The 23,282-nt window shown below is 42.4% G+C and overlaps 1 protein-coding gene across 3 annotated transcripts in view; it reads left to right on the top strand.

Annotated features, from left to right (window-relative positions):
- pkn1a (protein kinase N1a) overlaps window positions 1-23,195 on the top strand; it is a 60,775-nt gene extending 37,580 nt beyond the window's left edge. For all 3 annotated transcript variants that reach the window (XM_026170505.1, XM_026170504.1, XM_026170503.1), the window contains exons 3-23: window positions 3,509-3,614; window positions 5,656-5,804; window positions 6,461-6,581; window positions 10,135-10,280; window positions 11,018-11,231; window positions 11,334-11,528; window positions 12,147-12,256; window positions 12,360-12,503; window positions 12,738-12,813; window positions 13,406-13,541; window positions 13,810-13,936; window positions 14,765-14,844; window positions 16,292-16,367; window positions 16,793-16,884; window positions 17,163-17,339; window positions 19,215-19,277; window positions 19,958-20,034; window positions 20,668-20,810; window positions 20,991-21,098; window positions 21,284-21,364; window positions 21,564-23,195. In XM_026170505.1, coding sequence (XP_026026290.1) covers window positions 3,509-3,614; window positions 5,656-5,804; window positions 6,461-6,581; window positions 10,135-10,280; window positions 11,018-11,231; window positions 11,334-11,528; window positions 12,147-12,256; window positions 12,360-12,503; window positions 12,738-12,813; window positions 13,406-13,541; window positions 13,810-13,936; window positions 14,765-14,844; window positions 16,292-16,367; window positions 16,793-16,884; window positions 17,163-17,339; window positions 19,215-19,277; window positions 19,958-20,034; window positions 20,668-20,810; window positions 20,991-21,098; window positions 21,284-21,364; window positions 21,564-21,767 — 2,625 coding nt within the window. In that variant the 3' untranslated portion in view covers window positions 21,768-23,195. The remainder of the gene's footprint in view (window positions 1-3,508; window positions 3,615-5,655; window positions 5,805-6,460; window positions 6,582-10,134; window positions 10,281-11,017; window positions 11,232-11,333; window positions 11,529-12,146; window positions 12,257-12,359; window positions 12,504-12,737; window positions 12,814-13,405; window positions 13,542-13,809; window positions 13,937-14,764; window positions 14,845-16,291; window positions 16,368-16,792; window positions 16,885-17,162; window positions 17,340-19,214; window positions 19,278-19,957; window positions 20,035-20,667; window positions 20,811-20,990; window positions 21,099-21,283; window positions 21,365-21,563) is intronic.
- The last annotated feature ends 87 nt before the right edge of the window (window positions 23,196-23,282 follow it).

Here is a 23,282-nt window from a genome sequence, read left to right as displayed (position 1 = left end):
ATAACAGGAAACTGGTTCAATTACAGTGTTTTGGAAATGAGGCCGGTGAATCAGGAGTACATGAGTTTACCGGAGCTGAACAGATTTGTTAGCATGCTAAGTTGCTATGCTGTTTGTTTGTTTTCAGTAGACTGGGACTTTCCAAAGTGTGGAGATTTCTGGGCACCTATCTCCACACTGTGAAGTGTCCTCAATCCTTCACACAGGCACATATGCTGTTTTTACATATGCAAAGCACTGAACACTGGTGTTACTGCATTGTAGACAGCACACTCGCCTAAACAGCCTGAACATTTCCAGTGAAAACACATTTGAAGTGGACTATCTCCTGCTGTGTGCTCATGCTCATGACACATGTAAACAGGAATTTCTAAACAACTGCAGAAAACAGGTCACTTCCCAGAGTGTCAGACTTTGCCTGCGGCACGACTCACTGCCCACTTTATCAGTTATACTTGTTCAACTGCTTTTTAATGCAAATATATAATCAGCATATCACGTGGCAGCAACTTAATTCATGTAGCCATGTAGACGTGATCACGATGACTTGCTAAAGTTCAAACTGAGCAAGGAGTGGAAAAATGGTGATTTTTGAACGTGGCTGGTCTGAGTAAGAAAAAGTACAGAAAATGCTGTCTACTGGGATTTTCCCACACAATCACAGAAAAAAAGAGAAAATATCACTATAGCATTTCTCTGGGTGAAAATGTCCTGTTTAGGGGAATGACTACACTCCTTTGAGCTGACAGGAAGGCAACAGGAACTTAAATAAACACTCATTACAACCATGGTATGCAGAAGAGCATCATGGAACATAAAATAAGTCAAACCTTGATGCACATGGCATATTGCAGTAGAAGACCACTCCTGTCAGCTAAGAACATATATAAAGTTGCAAAACTGGACAGTAGATAATTGGAAAAATGTTGCTGGGTTTCATGAGTCTTGATTTCAGCTGCATTATTTGGATGGTGGGGTCAAAATGTGGCGTAAACAACATGAAAGCAGAGGTGGTGACGTAATGGTGTGGGGATATTTTGTTGACCCTCCTGAGCACATAAATGCCAAAGCCAGAATATTGATCCTGACCATGTCCATCATTTTATGTCAACATTGTATGCATCTCTTACTGGGTGCTTCCTGCAGGATAATACGCCATGTCACAAAGCTCAAATTGGTGTCTTGAACTTGACAATGAGTTCCGTCCATCCATTTATTCAGCTTCTACTTATTCACTTTAGGGTGGTGGGTGAGTTGCAGCCTATCCCAGCTTATACCCACATAGCAAAATTGGTATGGCCCGGATGTGGCCCACACAATGTGGCTACACATGGCCCACATACCGCAAAGAATGACGGCCATTTGGTGGCCCAGATCAGGTTTGCCAGAGGTGGCCCACACATGGGCCAGCACAAGGCCAGTTGCAGACACACTGGTGGTCCTGTGCTGGCCCATGTGTGGATTACCTCTGGAAAACCTGATCGGGGCCACCAAAGGGCCGCCATTCTTTGCGGTATGTGGGCCAGGTGTAAGTTGTGTGCAGCCACGGGCCAGTTGCAGACACACTGCTGGCCCAGAACAGTTTCAGCTCTGGCCCCAGATGTCAGCCTAATGTCCACTTTAATCAAGCCATGTAATAACAACATGTGCCGGAACATAAAAGTGCAAAAGTCACATGACGAAAACTCCGCTCAGATGGTGAATGGACTGATTCTTATATAGCGCTTTTCTACTCTCCCAGATTACTCAAAGTGCTCTATACAACATGCTACTTTCACCCAATCACACACTTTATCTACACTGAGTGCTTCCTAACTACATTCATACACATTTACCCTCTTGACATGCAGACCTAGGGATCGAACCACTAAACTTTCAGTACTTTCAGATCAGTAGGAGACCTGCTCTACCTCCTGAGCTACAGCCACCCGGTGGTAAACATGAGTAAACCCTCACTAGGTTTTGGATAAAGTGTACACTCACAAACCTGTGAAACCTGTATTTGGAAAGTTGGCTACCATAGCAGTATAGTATTGCAACATGGCATTTTAGGTCTTCGAACTAAAATGGGAAAATAAATAGTGCCTCATTGCCAGACCTGGCCCACATCATGGTTACTCCCTGCCATGATACCAGTCAGTCAGAAGTGCCAGCTTGATGCCAGATCCAGGCCAGACCTGTTTTCTATGAGCCTGGGCCACATAAACCAATCAACCACAATCGGGCAAGATGTAGCATGCCATACATACACAGTGCCACCTACGCCAGGCCTGGCCCATATCTGGATGACATACCACTTACCATGCCAGAAGTCAGCCATCAGTGCTGGCTTGACACCAGATCCGGGCCAGACCTGTCTACTATGTGGGTACAGGGATCAAATAAACCACAGACAGGTCACTCTACTCACATGGCGTACCTTTACTACTTGTGGATTTGTTTTCAGGAGATTTTTTTTCAAGGAGCGTGAATGACTACTTTGTCATTTACTTTGTAACCTGCATTTTTCCTCTGATGCAAAATCTGTCACAACGGCACCTTTTTGAAACGTACATCAGCTACTTTAATATTAAAAAGGATTGCCTAGACACTGCTGCTCACAGAGTATGCATCAAACCGTTGTGCTATCATTATACTGGAGCAGTTTTATAGATGGAAGATTCTTAAAGTTTCAGGCTGTGTTTGTGTAAAGCCATAAAAAAGTCATGACTATTCAAAGGGAAAGAACTGTAGCTCACTCTCATGCAATTACACCTGTTTTATTACTGAGCGAGCACAGAAATATGTCACCTTCAGGTTAATAGTTTTCACTTGTCAGCAAATTACCCAGCAGCATTAATGGAGAACTATTTATGGCTTTTCTTTTGTTTCCTGCAGAGCCTGTGGGTGTAATGGCATTGTGTGTGAACTAACTACTTAAAAAAACAAAGATTAATGCAGAAGGTCAACATAACAAAATAATAAATTCTTTGATGACTTTCAGGCTCAGATGTTGTTTCAAGAAAATTACTGAGAGCTTAAGTGGATCGATTCTCTTTACAGCAGCTTTGGCTCACTTAGAAATTAAAATAATCTTTATTTATCCCATCCTGGGCCTTGGATTAGCACCTTACTTTATTCTCTGTCTGAAACAAGCCATTAAGTCCACTTTCACTTCACTGAGTGCCCTTTGTAAACAAGTTTTGAGTGTTCTGCCTGAGATGACCATATTAGGGATATCCCCTCTTTTTGATGTCATACACAGCCAAGAGTATAAAAAAACAGTCTGAATCACAGTGTTTAGAGCACTGCGCAGCATGTTTATTATAGGGAAAATAAAGGAAAGCTTAATTTAATGTCTTTGAATTGGTTCAAAGATTGACATCTTCTCTTGCTTGTCATTGTGTTCTTGCATGTCTTGTTAGTGGTCCACACGTTGTCCGGCATGTTATTCACTGGTGGGCGTGTACACTGACGATTTTATGTAGATAATATGGTTTCCATAACAGCAATGGTTTTATGTCTTCAGGTGGACAGTCAGCTGCGCTCTTCAAACCGCAAGTTGGAGAACCTGCATGCTCAGCTGCAGGAACTGGACGCTCATATTGTGGTGAAGGGAGGAGAAGAGAATCGAGGTGTGTATGCTAGAAACTGTCGCTCCGTTATCTTTAGTCATTAATCTTCAGTAATTAATTCAGTGCATAAGCTGGTGTAATGACCAGCATACTAAGTACAAGTGTGTTTGTGGCAGAGATACTACATGTTTGGACTGTAGTGACTTGTTAATCAAAACGTTCATCCACCCTAACACACAGCCTGCTTTATCAGCCTTTTTGGCTCTGATAGGGAACATCGTTTAGAGAACAGACAACAAGTTTTATTTAATGAGAATTGACAGCAGCAATTGAGAACATATACTCGTTAACTTTACTTTTCATATCCAAAAGCTGTGTGAGTCTTGTGCAGCTAGGACCACAATAGTAGTTTTTTAATCATGCAATCAAGGTGTGGTTTAAATGCAAACTTTCAGCTTTAATTCAAGCGTTAAATCTTTGAGGAATTACAGCCATTTTTATACACCGTTTCAGAGGACCAAAAGTAATTAACTAACAAGTTCATTGGAAATCTCAGAATGAGGCCCAGAAAGAGGTATTTGCAAGTAAGGGAAGCAATCGTTAGACTGAAGAAACAAAATAAACCAATCAGAGACAGCAAAAACTTTGGAAGTGACCATATCTGCAGTGTCATTCATTCTTACATAGAAAGAATGTACTGGTCAGCTCAGGAACACCAAAAATGGCCTGGAAGACCACAGAAGACAGTTTAAGTGGGCGATGACAGAATTATTTCCATGGTTTTAAAAAAACACAAACAAACTAACCAAGTCAAGAGCACTTGACTTGGTACATGCTACAAAACTGATCAAGCAATCTCAGCCAAACAGCGCTTGCTTTTCAGTTATTAATCAAATCAAGTGATTTGATTTGAAATACAAAACTGACTGCAGACAGACCCACAGACAAGCAGCAACTGAGGGTGGCTGCAATAAATGCTGTGTGTGCATCTCAAGAGAGCAAACACAGCATTTCATGATGTGGATTATAGACAGTCATAAACTGCAAAGGATTTTTTTAAATCCTTATATTTAAAATGTTAGTTTGTCCAATTTCCTTTGAGCCTCTTGGAATAGAAGTCTGTGTATTTAAAGTGCTGTAATTCCTAAACAGTTCATGCTAAATGTGTCTTAAACCCCTAAATTAAAGCTCAGCGTACACTTCAATCACATCCTGATTGCTTGATGTAAAATGTGGTGGAGCACAGACTCAAAACATAATGATCTAACTTTGTATAACATGAACAAGGGAAGCCATTTTTAGTATGAGCTCAGTCCTCAGCATCTGCAGTCATGTAGTATTTCTTTTCCTCCTACTTTACAACTTATTAGAAAATTTGCTTTTGCTTATTCAAGATTCAAGATTCTTTATTTGTCACGTGTTTGGTTATACAGGTATAACACGCAGTGAAATGTGACCTGATACGCTCCTCGACTGTGCAAAGAAAAAAAGAGACAGACAGAACTTTATATATATACAGTGAATGAGTATTCAACACACGAATGGCCTGATAAAAACTCCCCTTGAGCCTCTCTGTTCTTGTTCGGATGGTGCAGAACCTTCTGCCTGATTTCAGAAGCTGGAACAGTTCGTTGCTGGGATGGGACGGGTCCTTCAAAATCTCAGTTGCTCTAGTCCAGCATCTCCTGACGTAAATGTCCTGTAGGGAAGGGAGAGCAGTCCTGCAGCAGCGTTCTGCCACGCGGATCACTCTCTGAATAGCTTTTTTATCCTCGACACAGCTGTTTCCATACCAGGATGTGATGTTCTGTGTGAGGATGCTCTCCACAGCGCCTGCATAGAAATTTTTATGTTATTATTTATATTATATCATCTTGCTTGACATTGTTTGCTACAGCTTGTTTCTTCCCTTATGGCTGTGGTTGATCTCTGATCTTAAGTCACTGGATCAGTTTCCTGTACTCTCCACACAGAAATACAGTGCAATGTTATTGGAGTACTCTTGTAATTCCCTAAAGGGTATTTTCACTTTAGAGCACACCATGTGAACCCTCATCTTGTTCCTTATTTTATACTTTCCAACCTTTACTTGTTGCCACAGATGAGTGTCCTCAGTCTCCGGGGGCTGAGAGTCGTACGTCAGCCCACAAGGAACGCATCGCAGCCCTGGAGAGACAGCTCAACATTGAGCTCAAAGTCAAACAGGGAGTTGAAAATATGATCCCTGTTTACTCCAATGGATCCACCAAGGTACGGAACAGCCTACACACACACATGCACACACACACACACACACACATGCACACACTGTCAAGCACAGCTGAACAGGAGAAAGTGTACAGCACTGACTGCAAGGGTTAAAATGTCCAAGACAAAGATTCCCCCCTCCCAAGTGGCAGACTGTGTGCACACTTTCATGTTAGTAACCTTGCCATCTGCTGACTCATAAATACCTGATTACCTTTATTACTATATACATTGCCTTTGTTTCGTTGTCTTTTAGCCTTTCTGTTCCATCTCCACTTGTCTTACTGCTGCAGGGATATGGCACCCTGTTGATTCGTCAGTAGAATTAGTTATTTATTTGCTTTTGTTTTTGTAAAGTGACAAACATCATTCCTTTAACCTTGTATTTTATATATATGGTGAGATCTTATAATCTCATAATCAGGATCTTATAATATTTTTTTATATTTTGTCTCATATACATCCTAGTTTCTTTTTTTTTAAAAGATTTTATATCTTTAGCTTTAGATTTATTGATTTATAATGTTTAATCTGATGGCAAGTAAATGCAGGAAAACCTTGTTGTGATGTTCACTAACTGGTGCATAGTCTTAATGACAGTTATAATTGTCTACTTTTTCTGTCTTGTGATGTGGCTTGCTTACTGTTTGGTTCCCCAGGATAAGAAGATGCTGCAGACGGCGCAGCAGATGCTTCAGGACAGTAAGACCAAGATCGACATCATCCGCATGCAAATTCGAAAAGCTGTTCAGGCCACGGAGCATAATGACGACACACAGGGTGAGTTTAAAGGGATATAGACACATTTAACCACATTGATTGCTCTTCTTTTGTAGTACCTGTGCTTTTTGACCATGGTCTTTTCATTTCCCGAGGTACATTTTAGTGCATTTTTTATATGTCTATAAAGTAGAGAGCCATCAGAGGTTACAATTACACAGTCAGGACCATAAAGCATCAGTGCACCCATTGCTGATCCAAATCACAGTAAATTGGTCTGTTGGCAGTAAATCAGTGTGGATACAGAAATTAAATCCAACCTGCTCTATTGCATATAAAGCCAGAAAGAGTGTTAAGTTGGCCCGTACTTACATAATGTGTGAACTAAACGATCGCATATTAAATCTTGTGGTCAGCTGGCAGTGACAAGGTGCTTTTAGTCAGGTGTGTTCAATCTCACTATCCCTTTGTGGCATTTGCAGTCTCTTTTTTCTTCTTCTCTGCGTGTAATACGTTTTGTCCTGAGCAGCAGCTCCAGACAGCAGACATGAGAGAGCATAAACAGATCAATGAAGAGCCGACTCTGTTTTCATCTCTCTGCCTGGGAGAAGAAGATGAAGAGGATAGTTGGAGTTGACGCGCTGAAAGCTGTGCGTGCGTGTGTGTGTCTGTTTATATCGGTGTGGTGGCCAACTAAGGGACAGAAAAGCCTGTGAAATAGCCCACCTGGTATATTAGCACAATCAATTCGATTCACACAAAGATGCACACAAAAAAGCCTACAAAAAATGTGGTGGGCAGATTAAAAGTCTCTTTATTTTCATGTTAACGAAACACATCAGGTGTGCAGCAGTTGCATGGATATAAACACACATACCGAAGTGCAGTTGTAGATACAGTCAAACAAACATTTATTTTTTTTAACTGTGTGCTTTCTCCCTTTACTGTTGGACATTCATATTATGTGTTGTGGCAGGGCGATCAATGCCAGGGCAGGTGAACATGCCGCTATAGGGCACTAAGTGCTGTGGACCATTAAGACCCCTCTGCTGGGAAAACAGGCCGACTGATGCCGGTCACGGGAGGTGAATAGTCTGGTAAAATGTACCAGGAGAGCAGAGGGAGAGCGATGGGAGGGGGTGGAAGTAAAAAACAGATTTAAAGACGGTATATTCCCTTTGGGGCTATCTATTCCTTTCTGCTCTTGTCAGACGAGCGCCGATGGCTGTTAAAAGACAGGGTGTCTTCTAAGGGAATGAAGATGATGTCCATTTGGAAGGATTATTTAAGGGCCTTTTAAGGGCATACTTTATCCATCTGTGTCCTCCATGTGGAAAACCTAAAGGGTTTTTAATGATCTGGAGTTCTTTCCACTGCTCCGACGATTAAGAGGATGAAAAGCAATGCAGCCAAGCCACAGCTTTGGCAGCATAAAAGTATCAACATATACGAACATCGTTTACAAATACGTACACTCATAGTCCACTTCATTAGGTACATCCGTTTAGCTCATCTAATGAGCCAGTAACATGGCAGCAGATTAATGCATTTAGATATCAAGTTGTGGTCAAAATGAGCTGCTGAAGCTCAAACTGAGCATCTGAATGGGAGAAGAAAGCTGGGGTTTACAGAGAATGTTCTGAAAAGCATAAGTTCTCTGGGTGAAAATGTCTTGTTTAGAGGAATATTCAGATTGCTTTGAGCTAGTAGTAAAATAACAGAAACAACCAAGGTATGCAGAAGAGCATTTCTGAATGCTAACCTTGAACCCAGATGGGCTACAGCAGCAGAAGACTACACTGGGTGCCACTCCCGTCAGCTAAGAACAGGAAACTGAGGCTACAGTTCAGGCTACTCACTAAAACTGGACAGTAGCACATGAGAAATCATTGCTTGGTCTCATGATTCAATTTTTGCTGTACATTTACTTGGTAGGGTCAGAATTTGATGTAAGCAACATGAAAGCATGGATCCATCTTGCCTTGAATCATTGGTTAAGGCTGCTGATGGTGGTGTAATGGTTTGGGGAAGCAGTAGGTGAGTGTATGTGTGTTGGCTGACAAAATAGCATTTAAATATCAGTGGCTGAAATCTGTTGTCATATCAGTTTTACACCAGTTAAATCTTTCTAAAATGTTAGTTTCTTGTCTTCACTGGAATAAAAGGAGGAATAATTAACAACAAAGCAGGCAAAATGTGAAAAAACAGTACACTGTCTCCATTGGCTGTGATCGTAAAGTGTTATTGTAAACATCTGTGTTGGTATTGACCCAGAATCCAACAGTCTGTGCATCTCTAATTGGATTTTCATGCTCTGATACAGAGCACAAAGGGGTGTGTTATACTAGCAGCAGCTAATGGTTCTCCAGCAGAGTTTAAAATGATGCTGCACAGCCAGATTTGGCTTTTTCTTAAACTACAATTTCAGCTTGAGCTAATGTTCGTGTTTATCAGACTAAATTGATCAACCACCACACACCCCTCCCTTTCTTTGTATTTCTTCTCTATTTGATTGTCTCTAACAGCAACCACGGCTGTATATTCTCTGGCTCTGATTCTGTCTCTCTTCTTTAAACCACACACACACACACACACACACACACCATATCACAGGGCTGTGTGTATGGTGTACACAGACAGTCTCCAGGCACCACACCCGGTGGAGGGGTCATCTAGCAGAGGTCTGTGCTCCAGGCAGAACACCTTATTAGGAGATAAAAGCACCCACTTCGTTCTCCACCCCTACCTCCCTCCTGTCCTTGCTTTCTCTTCTGTCTCCTGCAGTTATTTGAGCAGCTCAGAATTGTAAAAACCATCCATCCTGGTCTTCTGTCCTTCTTCTAAACCAATCTGGTGTTTGAAAGTCAAATGCATCATCTTTGAATGCCATTTGTCCAATTGTCCTTTTCCTTATCACGCTCGCACACCTCCTTCCGGCTCTTCCCATATCTGAGTGCTCTCAGTTTGTTGCCCATCATTTGAAGGCTGTATTGGTGCCATTAAGCTAAGCACTTTGCTCTAATTTGTGCTGTAGGGTGCTGCTCTTATGCTGATTCTCATATCTGGTCTTTTAAGTGAGGGAGCTTGAGCATGTTTTTAGATTTTGAGTTGAAAGCACTGCATCTCATTATAAGACTTTCTGTTTCCCACTAATGTACATTTATGAGGTACTATATTTCTGAGAAAAGGAGAGATGAAGCTACAAATTTAGAGCAGTGTTTTTGCTTTAGTCTTGCTAGCTGTTTTAAAAATGTAAATAGGTGAGAGACTTATTTTGTTTGGTTGCTCTGTTTGCTTTTAGAGCAGGGATATGGGGCTATTTGGAAGGAGAGGCTGGAATTATGCTAAGCACTGCTTGCTGGGGAACAGTCAGAGGCTGCTTACCTCCCTCTAGGCCTCGCTAATGTTTTCTTTGTTCGCCTCTTGTGTAATGCATGACAGGCATTAAGGCATTAACCTAACTTAGTATGCCCAGGGGAGTTCCCTGTAACACGCCATTGGCAAAACAGGAAAGCCTTAACGTAGCTGCCACGCGCGCAGCACAGAGACTGCGTAGGAGATTGCCATCGTGTCGGCTGTGCAGTAATGTTGTTTGCCCCTTTCCTTCACGCAGGTAACCAAGACGTGTGCGGGATGGAGCTGCGTATCGAAGAGCTGAGACATCACTACAGGGTGGAGCATGCTGTTGCTGAGGGGGCCAAAAACGTCCTCAGGCTCCTGGGGGCCAGCAAAGTTCAGGACAAGAAAGCTCTGTCTGAGGTTAGAGCGGATCCTGCTGATGTTTCGCTTTCACACACTTCAAAGCGCACACAGACACGTGTGAGACGGCAGCTGTACCGATGACATCATGCTGACACACACACCTGTAGATCTTCTTCAGATCTGCTCCTTTTGTTTTCCGCTATCTCTTACTTCTGAGACTTCAGCTATCTTTGGCTTTGCCTTAGATCCTTCACAAAAATTTGATCTCTTATCAACTGTTTTTTTTTTTTTTTTTGTTTGTTCACCAACATTATGGCATCTTGAGTTGTCTGGGTCTGATATGGTTTCTCGTTATACGTCGAGGAAACTCAGAGCAGGAGTGTCCCGTGATGTCAGATCCCTCGCAGAACAGTTTCAGCTGCTGAACTCTGCAATCTGTTCATAAAAATATTTGAGAGAGAGCCTCACAACAGCAGCTGCCGCGTAACGTGCTGCATTTTACCCCCACAGTGACAATGAACCACTTCTTTTCTCACCACATGCCGTGAGAGTTCTGCCGTTTGAATCCTCACTCGCACGCCTTTACTTACTCTATAAATGAACATAAAAACTCGCTCAAGCCTAACATTGTCTTTCTGCATGCACTTAAAAGCAGCAGGTCACAAAAAATGTGATTAAATTAAGGTGTGCTACTGTGATATGTGCGCACTGAGAAGTAGCATAGGACTTCTTGTTTTTTTTATGTCTGTCTGAGAGTTTAAAAGGTAGATATCGTCTGTTTCGATGCTCTGCAGGCACAGTCTCGTCTGAGCGAGGCTTCCCAGCGTTTGGACCTGCTGAGAGATTCTCTTGACCAGCGCCTGGCAGAGCTGCCAGAGGACCATCCAAAGGCCAGCATCATCAAAGAGGAGCTGGTCTTGGCCTCCTCACCTGCCTTCAGCTCCCGCCACGGCGCCCCCTACCTTCAAAACCAGTATACTACCCTCAGCAAGCCATCGCCTCTCACTGGTATGTCATACAGGCTCAGGAGAATCCTACAATATGAAGAAGAAGGTACAGAAGCGAGGAATGCATTCAGGTTGTGCCTACATTGTTTTCCTCTGTCTTCAGGTACATTACAAGTGCAGCTGCTGGGCTGTGTTGGGTTACTAGAGGTGGTCCCAGGGCGCAATAAAGGGACACCTCTCATGCTGCCCTGCTACAGCCCCGGAGACACGCGGTCCTTCATGAGGGGCAGCAAGGGGCTCTACGGACGCAGTGGCTCCGTCAGCGGGAAGACGCCAAGCAAGACAGAGGAGCTCTCCTGTGAGTGACTGTATGAGTGTGCACGTGGTGCATTTAAGGTTTTCATTTCAGCTTTTTATGTCTTCTTTGTTGGCTGTATTGGCTTTTTTTCCCCTCAACTTTGTCGTGGGTCCCTTTAGGCTCATCAGGTTAGATATTATTTGTCAGGTCGTGACAGATGCTTTAACCTCCTAAGACTTGAACTCCTCCACAACATGCATTTTAATTTCTCTTTGATATTTGGGCATATTGGGACCCGATGAAAGTAAAAACAAAGAATTACCAGATTTTTTTTTTTACCTTATTTTTGTTTTTAAGAAAAATGAGAGCCACATATGAGGATATTTGTTTAAAATTTTGATAGAACAGTTGCAGTAAAATGTCCTCGTAAGTGGATATTAGGCCCATGTAGAGCAAAATTGAGTATTTTGGTCTAAATAACCCAAAATATGATGTCCACATATGTGGACGCCAGGTCCTAGGAGGTTAAAGGCAGTTTGCAAACAGCTTTTTATAAGGTCTTAGTCCTTTTTTCCATATCTCAAAGGAACCTATTGGTCGGCGTTAATTTTTTTTTATTATTTTGTGCATTTTTGGATTCATTAATGAAGGAAATCATTGGTTTGCGTGTGTGTTTAGCTGAGGTGAGTGCGGTGCTGAAGCTGGATAACACAGTGGTGGGTCAGACTGCTTGGAAGACTGTGGGAGAGCAGGCCTGGGACCAGACGTTCACTGTGGAGCTTGAAAGGGTCAGTATACAATCTCCTTCCCACAAACTTGCACGCAGGCACCAAAGAGTTTATTTAAGGCAGCTTTTCTCTCTGTTGATACCGCTGGGTGCCTGCGCTTCAGTCGAGGGAGATGGAGATCGCAGTTTACTGGAAGGACTACCGCTCGCTGTGCGCTCTTAAGTACCTGAAGCTGGAGGAGTTCCTGGACAACCAGAAGCACAGAGTTCAGCTGGAGCTGGAGCCTCAGGGCCTGCTGCTGGCTGAGGTACACACATACCACACACCTGCAAAAAAGAAACAGCGAAATGAATGGCGAATCACTCGTACTCAAACACACACTCAGATGTGCGCGCCCACCCGTGAGCTGCCACATGCACCTGTGCTGGAAAGCGTTGCTTTGATACGTCACACTTGAAAGGCTGTTTCTGAGCGTAAAAATAAAATATGGGTGGGTTTTTTTGGTCGTTTCTTTTCATGTTTTGTTTTGTGTGTTTTCCAGGTGACCTTCTTTAACCCGGTTATTGAGAGAGTCCCGCGCCTGCGGAGGCAGAAGAAAGTCTTTTCTAAGCAACAAGGTGGGGAGCAGACAGAGCAGCGAAGAAACATTACACATTTTCTATTTCTCTTCCATTTTCTATTCAGCAGCCTGAGGGCAGTTTTATATGGAGAAACAGTAAAACTTTAAAAGTTTTATCATGACAGGAAGATGGACACTACCTGCAGTAAAACATACAACTGCTTATGCCATCAGTTCCCTGCTTTTTTTATTTAGACCACAGCACCCTCTAGTGGTGACTATTATTTTTTTTTACCTTCATTTCTATAGGAAAGCAAACAGAATATAAAAACTTGAGCTAAACTCTGTAAAGGTCTGGCGTTTTTTTGTCTTATAAAAACATAAACGTGTCTTATAAAAAATATTTTTTTATGATCTTGTAATTGTTAATCTGCCAGTATGTGAAAACTCTTAAATTAACATTATGTTTTTAATGCTGAAATATTATTTCTGTTTTCATCTATGAAATTTCCATTTTTAATTTTAACATTTTTTATTAAGATGCTAAATATCAGCATTCCTGAACAGAAACAAAATAGTTTTAGTGGCTGAATGTTATGTTTGATTAATTTCTGACTCTGACTAGATGTGTGTGTTTGTGCATTTTTCAGGCAAGGCGTTCCTCCGGGCTCGTCAGATGAACGTGGATATCGGAACGTGGGTGAGGCTGCTTCGAAACGCCATCCCCACCGTCAACAACTCAGGAACCTACAGTCCCAACGCACAAAGCCTCACACTCAACTCTGGGTGAGACGCATTGAGATATGTACACGCAGGTGCACACGCTTCGGTCTTTCATCGGGAGTGACGTTTGATAACCGTCAGTCAGACTTTGCTATCAAACGTAGCAGCTTTCCTTGAACCTTTTTTCCTTTTGTTTCCAGACAAAGAATAAAGCAAACGATGCCTTCCCAGCCCCGTGTCTAACTACCCTTCTGTGTTGTTCTGTCTGTTTGTCTGTGTTACACGTTGGTCTATTTGTGTGTGTGTGTGTGTGTATTTGTTGGTCTTTCAGGGAGATCTCAGTGGAAAAGTTGAGTCTGGACAGCGACTCTCCAATAAGAGGCGATTACAAGAGAGACATGGACATTAACACTCCAGTGAGACCGATGGAGCGAGAGGAAACCCGGGAGTTAGGGGAGGTGTGTGATGAGGGACGGGGCTTTCCTAACTAAAAAAGAAACTAAAAGTTCGAATTGGCAGGGAAAGAAAGGCGTAACAGCATCAAATACAAGTAGTGTTAAGTAATGCAGTTTAAGTAATTTTTAAAAATGTATACATTCTGGGTAAGTTTCGATGAAAGGAGGCAAGTATCAGAGAAAAAATTACAAATAAATAAAATCAAATATTTCCCCATCTTACATTGTAAGCACACTGTACTTTTCAGGGCTTGGGATGTGTTCTAGTGCCTTAACCTTGTCTAACTCCCAGGTAGCTTGCAGGAGCACAAACACTCCTTTTTTGAACACTGATTGTGAAAGAAAAAATAATTATGTTAGACTTGGCTCCATCATTATAAAGTCACATAAGCCTGTAAATCATTTTAATGACAGGAGATTTAGTTATTAAGTTAATATAATTTTAGGCATTTAACATTTAAATAATGGTCATGTGACATGAGTCTGATTTACAAGAAAATGACTGAAAGAGGAAGAGTTTACGGTATGAGTAAATACTGCAAATATTGCTGCTTTACGTCAGCTCTCCTTCTGATGTGAACAGAGACGTAAAATCGACCCACTCTCTGCTCTGTTACGGTGTCCTTCCTGTTAGCAGCACAGCCACACCTGGATGTAAAGGACTGTGGTCGACCTGGTATTTGCGGGGTTTAAAGATTTAAAATCCAGCGCAGGGTCAGTCACCATCAGCTCCAGACTGCGTCTCCTGTCTTCCATTTCATGTTGTTTTATAATCTCTGTCTCTGCACGTCTGTTCCTTTTTTGTCTCTTCCCTCGCATGTCCTCCGATAGGACCAACATCTAGTCATCGATCCCCTCTCCCCCCGAGGCCTCGCCCCTGAGTCCCCTGTCCGAACCCATTCAGTTAGCAGGTATACGCACGCACACTCACCGAAACACTTTTACTTCTTTGTTTTCTAAAATGGATTTGTTTGGATTTTAATGATAAATGATGATATATAATAATGAGGATGAAGTTTATCAGACAAAAAAACATTTTGAAATGTGGCAGTAGGAAAAGCACAGGTGGAAATAAAACCAGCCATCATCTGTTTTATGCCGTTTATCTGGGGCTCGGTTGTGAGGGCAGAGAAGCCCAGACCTCTCTCCCCCCAGCCTCCCAGGCCAGCCAAGAGACAATCTCTCCAGCGTATCCTGCGTTTATCACAGGGCCTCCTCCGGTTAGGAAACGTACAGAGGTCGTTTGAGCTGTTTTGGTCTTTCAGTGGATTTGAATTCTTATTACTTTGTCTAAAACACCCAACCAACGACACCTAAATTTTCTAACTGACTTTCTACATCACAATTACTTGTGAATTGTGAAAGATCACGAGCCGGATGAGCAGCTGATCTTTGACTTTCTGGTTAAATCTCACGTCCAAGCCAGAATGTTTCTGGGCTTGAGCCTTTAGACCATACAGGCCTTTTTATGTACAGGTTAATTATGAATTGCTCAATATTTGAATGCAAGTGTGAATGAATGACCCTGACTCTTACCTACCATCTGCTGGTGTTCGCCTCAGCCTCCCTACAACCCTCCAAGCATAAAGGCCTGAAGCTTATGGATGGAGGAAACCCACTACATGTGTTCTGTTTTTTTCCCTGATGTCCTCAAAGCGACATCAGCATGGCGACAGGCTGAGCATTTTTTCTGTGCTCATCGCTACACATCTATCTTTTTTCTGGTTTTAAGAGAGTTACAAATGTAACCAGCTGCATGCACCACTGTCACTTTTTACCCAGCTGTCTAAGCACAGTGGAAGTGGGAGAAACGCTACAGCAAACCTCTGTCACAAGTTTTAAGTGCTGCTGTCCAAGTGTGCACACGTGCAAGTGTGCGTATTAACATTAAAATAATACTATGAGGAATATTTGGTTTCCTGTGCGTGTGTGAGTAAAAGCAGCAGTCAGACAGAGAGTCAGGTACCTGCAGCAGATTACGTCTGTGTACTTTCTGTATCATAGCAACCAAACACTCACCTGGAGGCACAGCGTGCCTCCAAAGCCTTTCAAGCGCTCTCAAGCGCTCCCAGCTGGGCGTTTTCAGGAGAGCAGCTGCTGCGTTATTAGCTGTCAAAAATCTTCAGACACCCGAATAAAACAGAATCATTGATGTTTTTGATAAATCCTCTGCTTTTCCTCCTGTTGCAGCTTAAAATGTCTGCTCCCCATTATTACATGTATGTATTAATGTATTATTCAGCTTGTATTATCCACACGTACACAGTCCTTATATGTGTGTCATGTAATATCAGCAGTTGTTACTTTTTGGTGTCTAGTTTAAATGTTCTTCCTCACCGTGCCTGTTGGTTTCTCCAGCAAGCAGAAGAAAGGTCCGCTGTCCCTCCAGGACTTCAGGCTCATTGCTGTTTTGGGTCGTGGACACTTTGGGAAGGTACGATTTCTTTCTAATCCAGAAAAAAAACAAAACTGGAACAACCGAACCAATTAATAACAACACAAAGAACAAGAGTCTTTTTCTTATTATTCCCTCAAATATACTGAAGGTCACAACAGCAAAAAAGTCCCAGATTAACAGCTTCTCTGTTTGTGGATTCTCACAATGTGACTGTCACAACTACAATCAGGCAAACAAAAATAAAAGACAGTTTGTAAAAAAGAAAGCTTGTTTTCCTTATGCTGTTAGGTGCACATGAAGGCCACATTTTAAGTATTGGTGACTGCAGGGGGAAAAAGAAACCATATCACACGTGGATCCACTGAGAAGTTTTAAAAGCTCTAATAAAAGAAGATTTTTTTAAAAAAAAACAATGCTTTATATGTGTTAGAGTTAATCAGAGTGTGTCTATGTGTCTACAGGTGTTATTGTCTGAGTACAAGAAGACCGGCACGATGTATGCCATCAAAGCCCTGAAAAAAGGAGATATCGTTGCTCGGGATGAGGTGGATAGGTGTGTGCTGATGTTTATTCCTCAGCCCTGTGCTTGTGTGATGTGTGGTTGTTGTTTTTAGCCCAGAGATTAAGCGCTCCAGTAGTAGATTTACTCACAGGATTTAATTTGTGTCTTGAATCACTGTGATTACAGTTCATCTGTGGGCTGAGTGTGGGTTTTCTCATAGGCTAAAATAAACACTATCTAATTATGTTTAAATGGCCCTCTAATCTTTTTTTTTTCTCTCCTCCTCTTGCCTCTTCGTCCACTCTTTCCTTCTCTCCTTCCTCCCCTAGTCTGATGTGCGAGAAGCGCATCTTTGAGATCGTCAACATGTCGCACCATCCCTTCCTGATCAACCTGTTTGCGTGCTTCCAGACACCAGAGCACGTGTGTTTTGTTATGGAGTACACAGCAGGAGGCGACCTGATGATGCACATCCACACAGACGTCTTCACAGAGCCACGGGCCGTGTACGTAATAAATGGATTATCCTTGAAGTATTTCCATGCAAATTTTAGGCTTTCCCAGAGATTAGTCCTGATGAATTTAGTCAACCTCAGGGATCAGTTATAAACACTCATTTTATGTAGTAATCGCCCATATGTACATTAAAACACAGAGATTGTAAACAGATCCCTTCTTAAAACATCAGTTACATTAACGAGAATCCGTCAAGCACGATATCTCGACCTTCACCTCAGAGTGGGAGTCAATACTGTTAAATACACCAGTGTTTTTTCCCACTTTTTCCCACAGGGCAAACAAATCAGGGCGCTGTTCATCTGTAGTGAGTGTAGGCTGTCAGTCCACTGTTTACCTCAGCTTTCAATATGTGTGGACTTATATTTACTCTGGAGGAGGCTGTAAAATTTTGTGGAAAGAGTCCGATCGATACGTTGATGAGACGGTGAAGCGATACTGAACTGAGTTGTTGAGGATATCCTGAACTTTTTTGACATTAACAGCTGCTTTTGCCACTGTTAGCCAGTATTAGTGACATTTTCTTTGAAGTGGATCTAACTTTGTCCAACTCTGATACAATATGAGAATTTAGTCGAACTGTTTATCAAAGAGAAAGCGTGATTTTTTTTTTTTTTTTTTTTTTAGACATTTGAGCCTAACATTAGCCGGAATAACGTTAGCTTATGCCAACTGTTGTTGTTGTTTAGCCAGAGATAGAAGGGTCACATATATGTAATCTGTTGACAATAACTAACTGTGACAAAGTTGAGAGCAAAAAGTATCTTTGTGCACGTCTTCATGTGTTAGAGCCCTGATTTAAGCTCAGGACATGAGACTTCAGGTGAGGAGGAAGTAAGGGCGGAGAGAGGGCAGTTGTCATGAAAAGAAATTATGAAAAGGAGAAAAAAATGAAAGAGAGGTGAAAAACATATACATGTACAAATATTAAAGGGTCATATTTAGTGTGAAATAGCCGTCTGCGATCTTTAAATTCAAAGTAACTTATGTACCGTGTATGTGGCACGTCTCTTGGCACATAAGCCATACTTACACAAGACATACTAACATGATTTACAGGTACAATACACAATCTGTACCTTTTCTAAATATTCTTAATTACTTAAACATCTTCCAGTACCCTGCTCTGTTTGCACACTACAGCCTGGGTTTGCCATTTTTATCTGTACTTTACTCTTAATAACTGTACAGTACTCTGTTTTTGTAACTTTTGTCCATAATGTAAATATGTTTGTGTGCGTTTCTGTTCTGTGTCCTGTTCTGTTTGTATGTGTGCGTTGTTTTTGCTGCTGTTACAACCAATTTTCCCTTGTGGGACAATTAAAGGATTATTCTATTCTATTTTATGATTTGTACATGTGCGCTGCTGAGCATTAGGACAGATGTGAAAACCTTTTAGAGATGCGCTGTATTAGACTGAATGTTTTAAAGGCCTTCCATCCTCCAGAAATCTGTTGAAGTTATGTTTGTTTATTTGTTAGATTTCTGCACAAGTTGAATTTATCCTGGGATTATCATGAGGTCACCAAACTCTCATCAGTGAAGAGAAATGAGGGAGACGCCACAGCATAAGCACACCCACACAGTCTAAAAAGATCCGCTGAAATAAGTGAAGCCATCTGTATGAGGTTTACAGTGGGTGTGCAGGGTCTTTTAAGGACATAATGCCAGAAAACCCTCAGCACTATTACTGCTGTCCCCATACCGAGGAGTTCAACAGCTGGGGAGCAGCTGTTTGTCAGGCCTCAGACAGCAGATTTGGTTACAGTGGCTAGTGGTCTGAAAGCAGTATGTCTGTTATTAATATGAAGTTCCCATTTTATCGCGTCTAACTGGAGGTTGATTTTCTCTGCTTTTGGCTTCAGGTTTTACGCAGCCTGTGTGGTTCTCGGACTTCAGTTCCTCCACGACCATAAGATTGTGTACAGGTGAGTCGAGCCCACACAAACCTCTTAACTGATGTAAAACTGAGCTTTCTTTCACCTCAGGAAGCATCAGACTAATAGAAACGTCAAAGATCGATGTTAAATCGAGCTCTTAATTTCTAAACATTTCTGCCAGCATAGGTTGAAATGTCAGTCTAAGTTTTGCAGTTCAGTTAGAGGACCCAGATACAGCAAATAGGAGCTTCAACAGTGGGAGGTTTATTTTATGAAACTTTACACACTTTGCCTCATTATGGGGCAGGAAAATCCCAAAAGTTAAATAATCCAAAAGAAACCAGAGCAAGGTAAACAGACAGTCTGACAAAGGAAAGAGTGTTTATACACTTGGTGTGACTGACAATCAGCAGGAAACCAAAAACCCCAGAGACACACAAAGGCTGAAACACTTTCAAAATAAAGGCGCAAACAAGGAATAACACAAAACCCGAAGCTGAAAAAATATCAGGTACCACATGCTGGATCATTCAGGGCATCCAGAAGCTGTAGGATTCATCCCCGGGGTACTGAGTGTCGCACCATCAGGCTGACGTTTGCTGTGAGCATTATTGTACAGGCTCAGTTTAGTACAGTCTGCTGGGATTACAGTCAGTTCACAGAGAGAGTTTGTATCTAAATGCTGTACGAAGATACTGATTCTCACTTGCATGTTTTCTCCCTTTCAGAGATCTCAAGCTCGACAACCTGCTGCTAGACACAGATGGTTATGTGAAGATCGCTGACTTTGGACTCTGCAAAGAAGGTGGATCTGTGTATTACTGACAGACGGTCTTTTATTTGTTTTTGTCTTTGCTTCGGGATACAAATTTACTTACAACCGGAAAACAGTGTGATGTTTTTAGTCTGTCAGGGAGCCTGAAAAGCAGGTCAACCGAACCCTGCCTTGAGCTCAGAAACACCATAGGTGACCTATTAGCTTCTCCATATTATCCAACATCTGTTTGTATGGTTACAATGAAGGGTGCCCATATTAAACATGGCCTCAATATCAAATAATAAGGTCAGCATATGAAAAAGCTGCTGTTGCCCAAGCCTTTGTTACAAGGGGTCACCACAGCAGGTATCTCCACATCCCCAATCACGAGAAAGTTGAGGCTGAGGCAGAGGATAGGCTGATGGGCTGCAAAAAAAGCCTCTGTGTAAGATAAATAACCCTCATTTTGAACTGTGAATCATGGAAAATGTCTCCAGTAAAGCAGTTGGAAATTGGCGTAATACCTCCACTCGATTCTGAAATTTAAACAGATGTCGGAATATGAGTGATTAAACAGTACAGAGCGGCAGGTTTTCATCATCTGAAGTTCAGGTAAATTAAGAAGTGATTTTGTTTCTCTTTTAGCTTTCAGAGATCATTTTTTTCGTTTTTTTTCTGCAGGAATGGGTTTTGGTGACCGGACCAGCACCTTCTGTGGGACTCCGGAGTTTTTAGCCCCCGAGGTCCTGACAGACACGTCTTACACCAGAGCCGTAGACTGGTGGGGCCTGGGGGTCCTCATCTATGAAATGCTGGTGGGAGAGGTAAGAGCTAGCTCTCTGTCACTGGTCATGGAGTTATTATAGCCACGTGTTAGTTTGATCTGGTGCCGATTAATTACTCGTGTTCGCTGTAGTTAAATGCTGATTTTGTTTTAAATGACAGAATATCAAAAGTGGATTCAGTGAACTGTGCTTTTGTGTGACCGGTGTATTTTTTTGTAGTCTCCTTTCCCAGGGGATGATGAAGAGGAGGTGTTTGACAGCATTGTGAATGATGAAGTCCGCTACCCACGCTTCCTCTCCACTGAGGCTATTGGCATCATGAGGAGGGTAAAGCAAAAACACACACACACACACATTCGCTCGCTCATGCACACAAACTGTATGTGACAAATGCTGCACTTACACGTGAAACACTGAATCAGTCCGACATCCTCACTTACTCACAGTCAGACAGTTGATGCTTCACTGTTATAGCCACTCGTCATTTCCTATTCTCGTGTGTCTGTGTGCAGCTGTTAAGGAGGAACCCAGAGAGAAGGTTGGGATCTGGTGAGAAGGATGCAGAGGAGGTGAAGAAGCAGCCATTTTTCAGAGTAAGTAGACTTAAAGGTACCTAGGCAACTTGTTGGGGGTGAGAACGCAAGATGGAGATTCGTTAGCAAACACTGAGAGGTGGAAGAGGTTTTTCTCGTGTGTTTACAGCCAGACTGTTATGGTGGTTGTTTCGAAGCCCTTTGAATTGCAGCTTTAATTGCTCTTCTTGCTCTTATTCTTGTCCGTCTCTCCCTCCAGAGCATGGACTGGGAGGCGCTGCTGCAGAAGAAGTTGCCCCCTCCCTTCGTCCCGTCCATCGGCGGCAAAGAAGACGTCAGTAACTTTGACGAGGAGTTCACCACGGAACCTCCGACGCTCACGCCTCCACGTGAGCCCCGTGCGCTCTCCCGCAAAGACCAGGACAGTTTCCGGGACTTTGACTACGTCTCTGACCTCTGCTAGTGGACCCGAAGCCAACAGATCTCGAGGAACGTTGGATTTCGACGACTTCGCGAGAGTTTCAGCCGGAGCACAGAGATATGTCTCAAGCTGACTGTCCGTGCTCGTCTGTTGCTTCTTGTTACACTGTGAATGAATGAAACTGAAGACGAAGAGACTGTGTTTTGTGTGTCTGCAGAGTTTTAAAGATCATGGACTGAGCAAATGAAAGCCTGGACAGAAATTAGTTGGGGTTATAATGTTTTATCACAAACAAAGGCCCCCCTTTCCAGTCATTGTACGAAACTGCAGTGGGTTTTGTATCTTGCAGACTTTTAAAAGTCTCTTCCCGTCGTCTTAGACGTCTCGGCAGTCGCCAGTGCAGCTGTGAGAGGAGGAGCTTGCTGTATTTTTGTACTTTTGACTGTTTAGGGGTTGCTCAGTGGCCTCTCATACCAATGCCTTACATTTATACTTGTATTTGTTCCACAGAAAAAAAGCATTTTGTTTTACTTTGTGGCCCTTTGTGTACAGCAGCGGGGCGAGGAGGGATACAGTGTGCTGCAGAAACTCCTCTATGTTTTTGGAAGAGAAAAAAAAGACACTCAGAGCTGATACCCATCAGTCTTTTGACTGCTTTTAGGTGTATTATTAGTTAACTAATGGGTAAAGAACCACTGTCCTGCTTCGCTGCAGTGGACCTTCCTTTGGATGTCCACCAACTACTTTTTAAACTTGGGTTGCTCGGATTTTACAAGAGCAGTTGACTCGTCCTTTTTAGTTGAATGTTTGGGTTTTAGGAAGAATTTGATATAAATGTGTAGCACACACACACACACACACACACACACACACATAACCGTCAGCATAAAAGCTTTGAGGAAAACATTTATTATTCCAAAAGCAAAAATCTGAACACTAAACTGTGATGTACAAGTAATAAACTGCTCTTTATGGGTTTGGAGACACGTTCATCCAGTCACCTGAGTGCTACCAGAGTTTTGTGAACATGAAGTAAGTGATTTCCCTCCGAGGCGATTAAATCTTTAACCTCACTGGCTGTAAAAGTTGTTTTAGTGTCTGTTTTCGGCGCTTAAGCCCTGACAGGTTACGCTCTGGCTGCTGCGGTCGCTGTGGCGGTTTCCGAAACTTGTTGATGTCTAAGTACTTGTGGAAACTCTGCGGGGCGCCATAAGCAAAACAAACATGAGCTGCTTTTCCACAGTAGAGCCAATTAGAGAGGCGAGAGCTGGCGTAGACCTCTGGTAATACCTTTGATGATATCTGTAGGAAAACCATGAGCCAACAGTGAAAACCTGTGTAACACACAAGAGCAGTGGTTTGTTGTTAAGATGTATGTGCGGTGGTGTGGATTTTACCTGTCTTGTGTACAACAGTACAGAACCATGTGAGTATGAGATGACATATTTTATAAAGAAAACCGTGAGTGAATGTGTGTTTATTGTCATCATGGGACGGGGGAAAGGGGCATCTCAAATTCATTTAAATAAAAATAACGCAGTAATGTATAGATGGATG

The sequence above is a fragment of the Astatotilapia calliptera genome, chromosome 6, assembly GCF_900246225.1.
Source record: "Astatotilapia calliptera chromosome 6, fAstCal1.2, whole genome shotgun sequence".
NCBI lineage: Eukaryota > Metazoa > Chordata > Actinopteri > Cichliformes > Cichlidae > Astatotilapia > Astatotilapia calliptera.
Note: the sequence above shows the minus strand (reverse complement) of the source record. Positions and strands in the feature narration are given on the sequence as shown.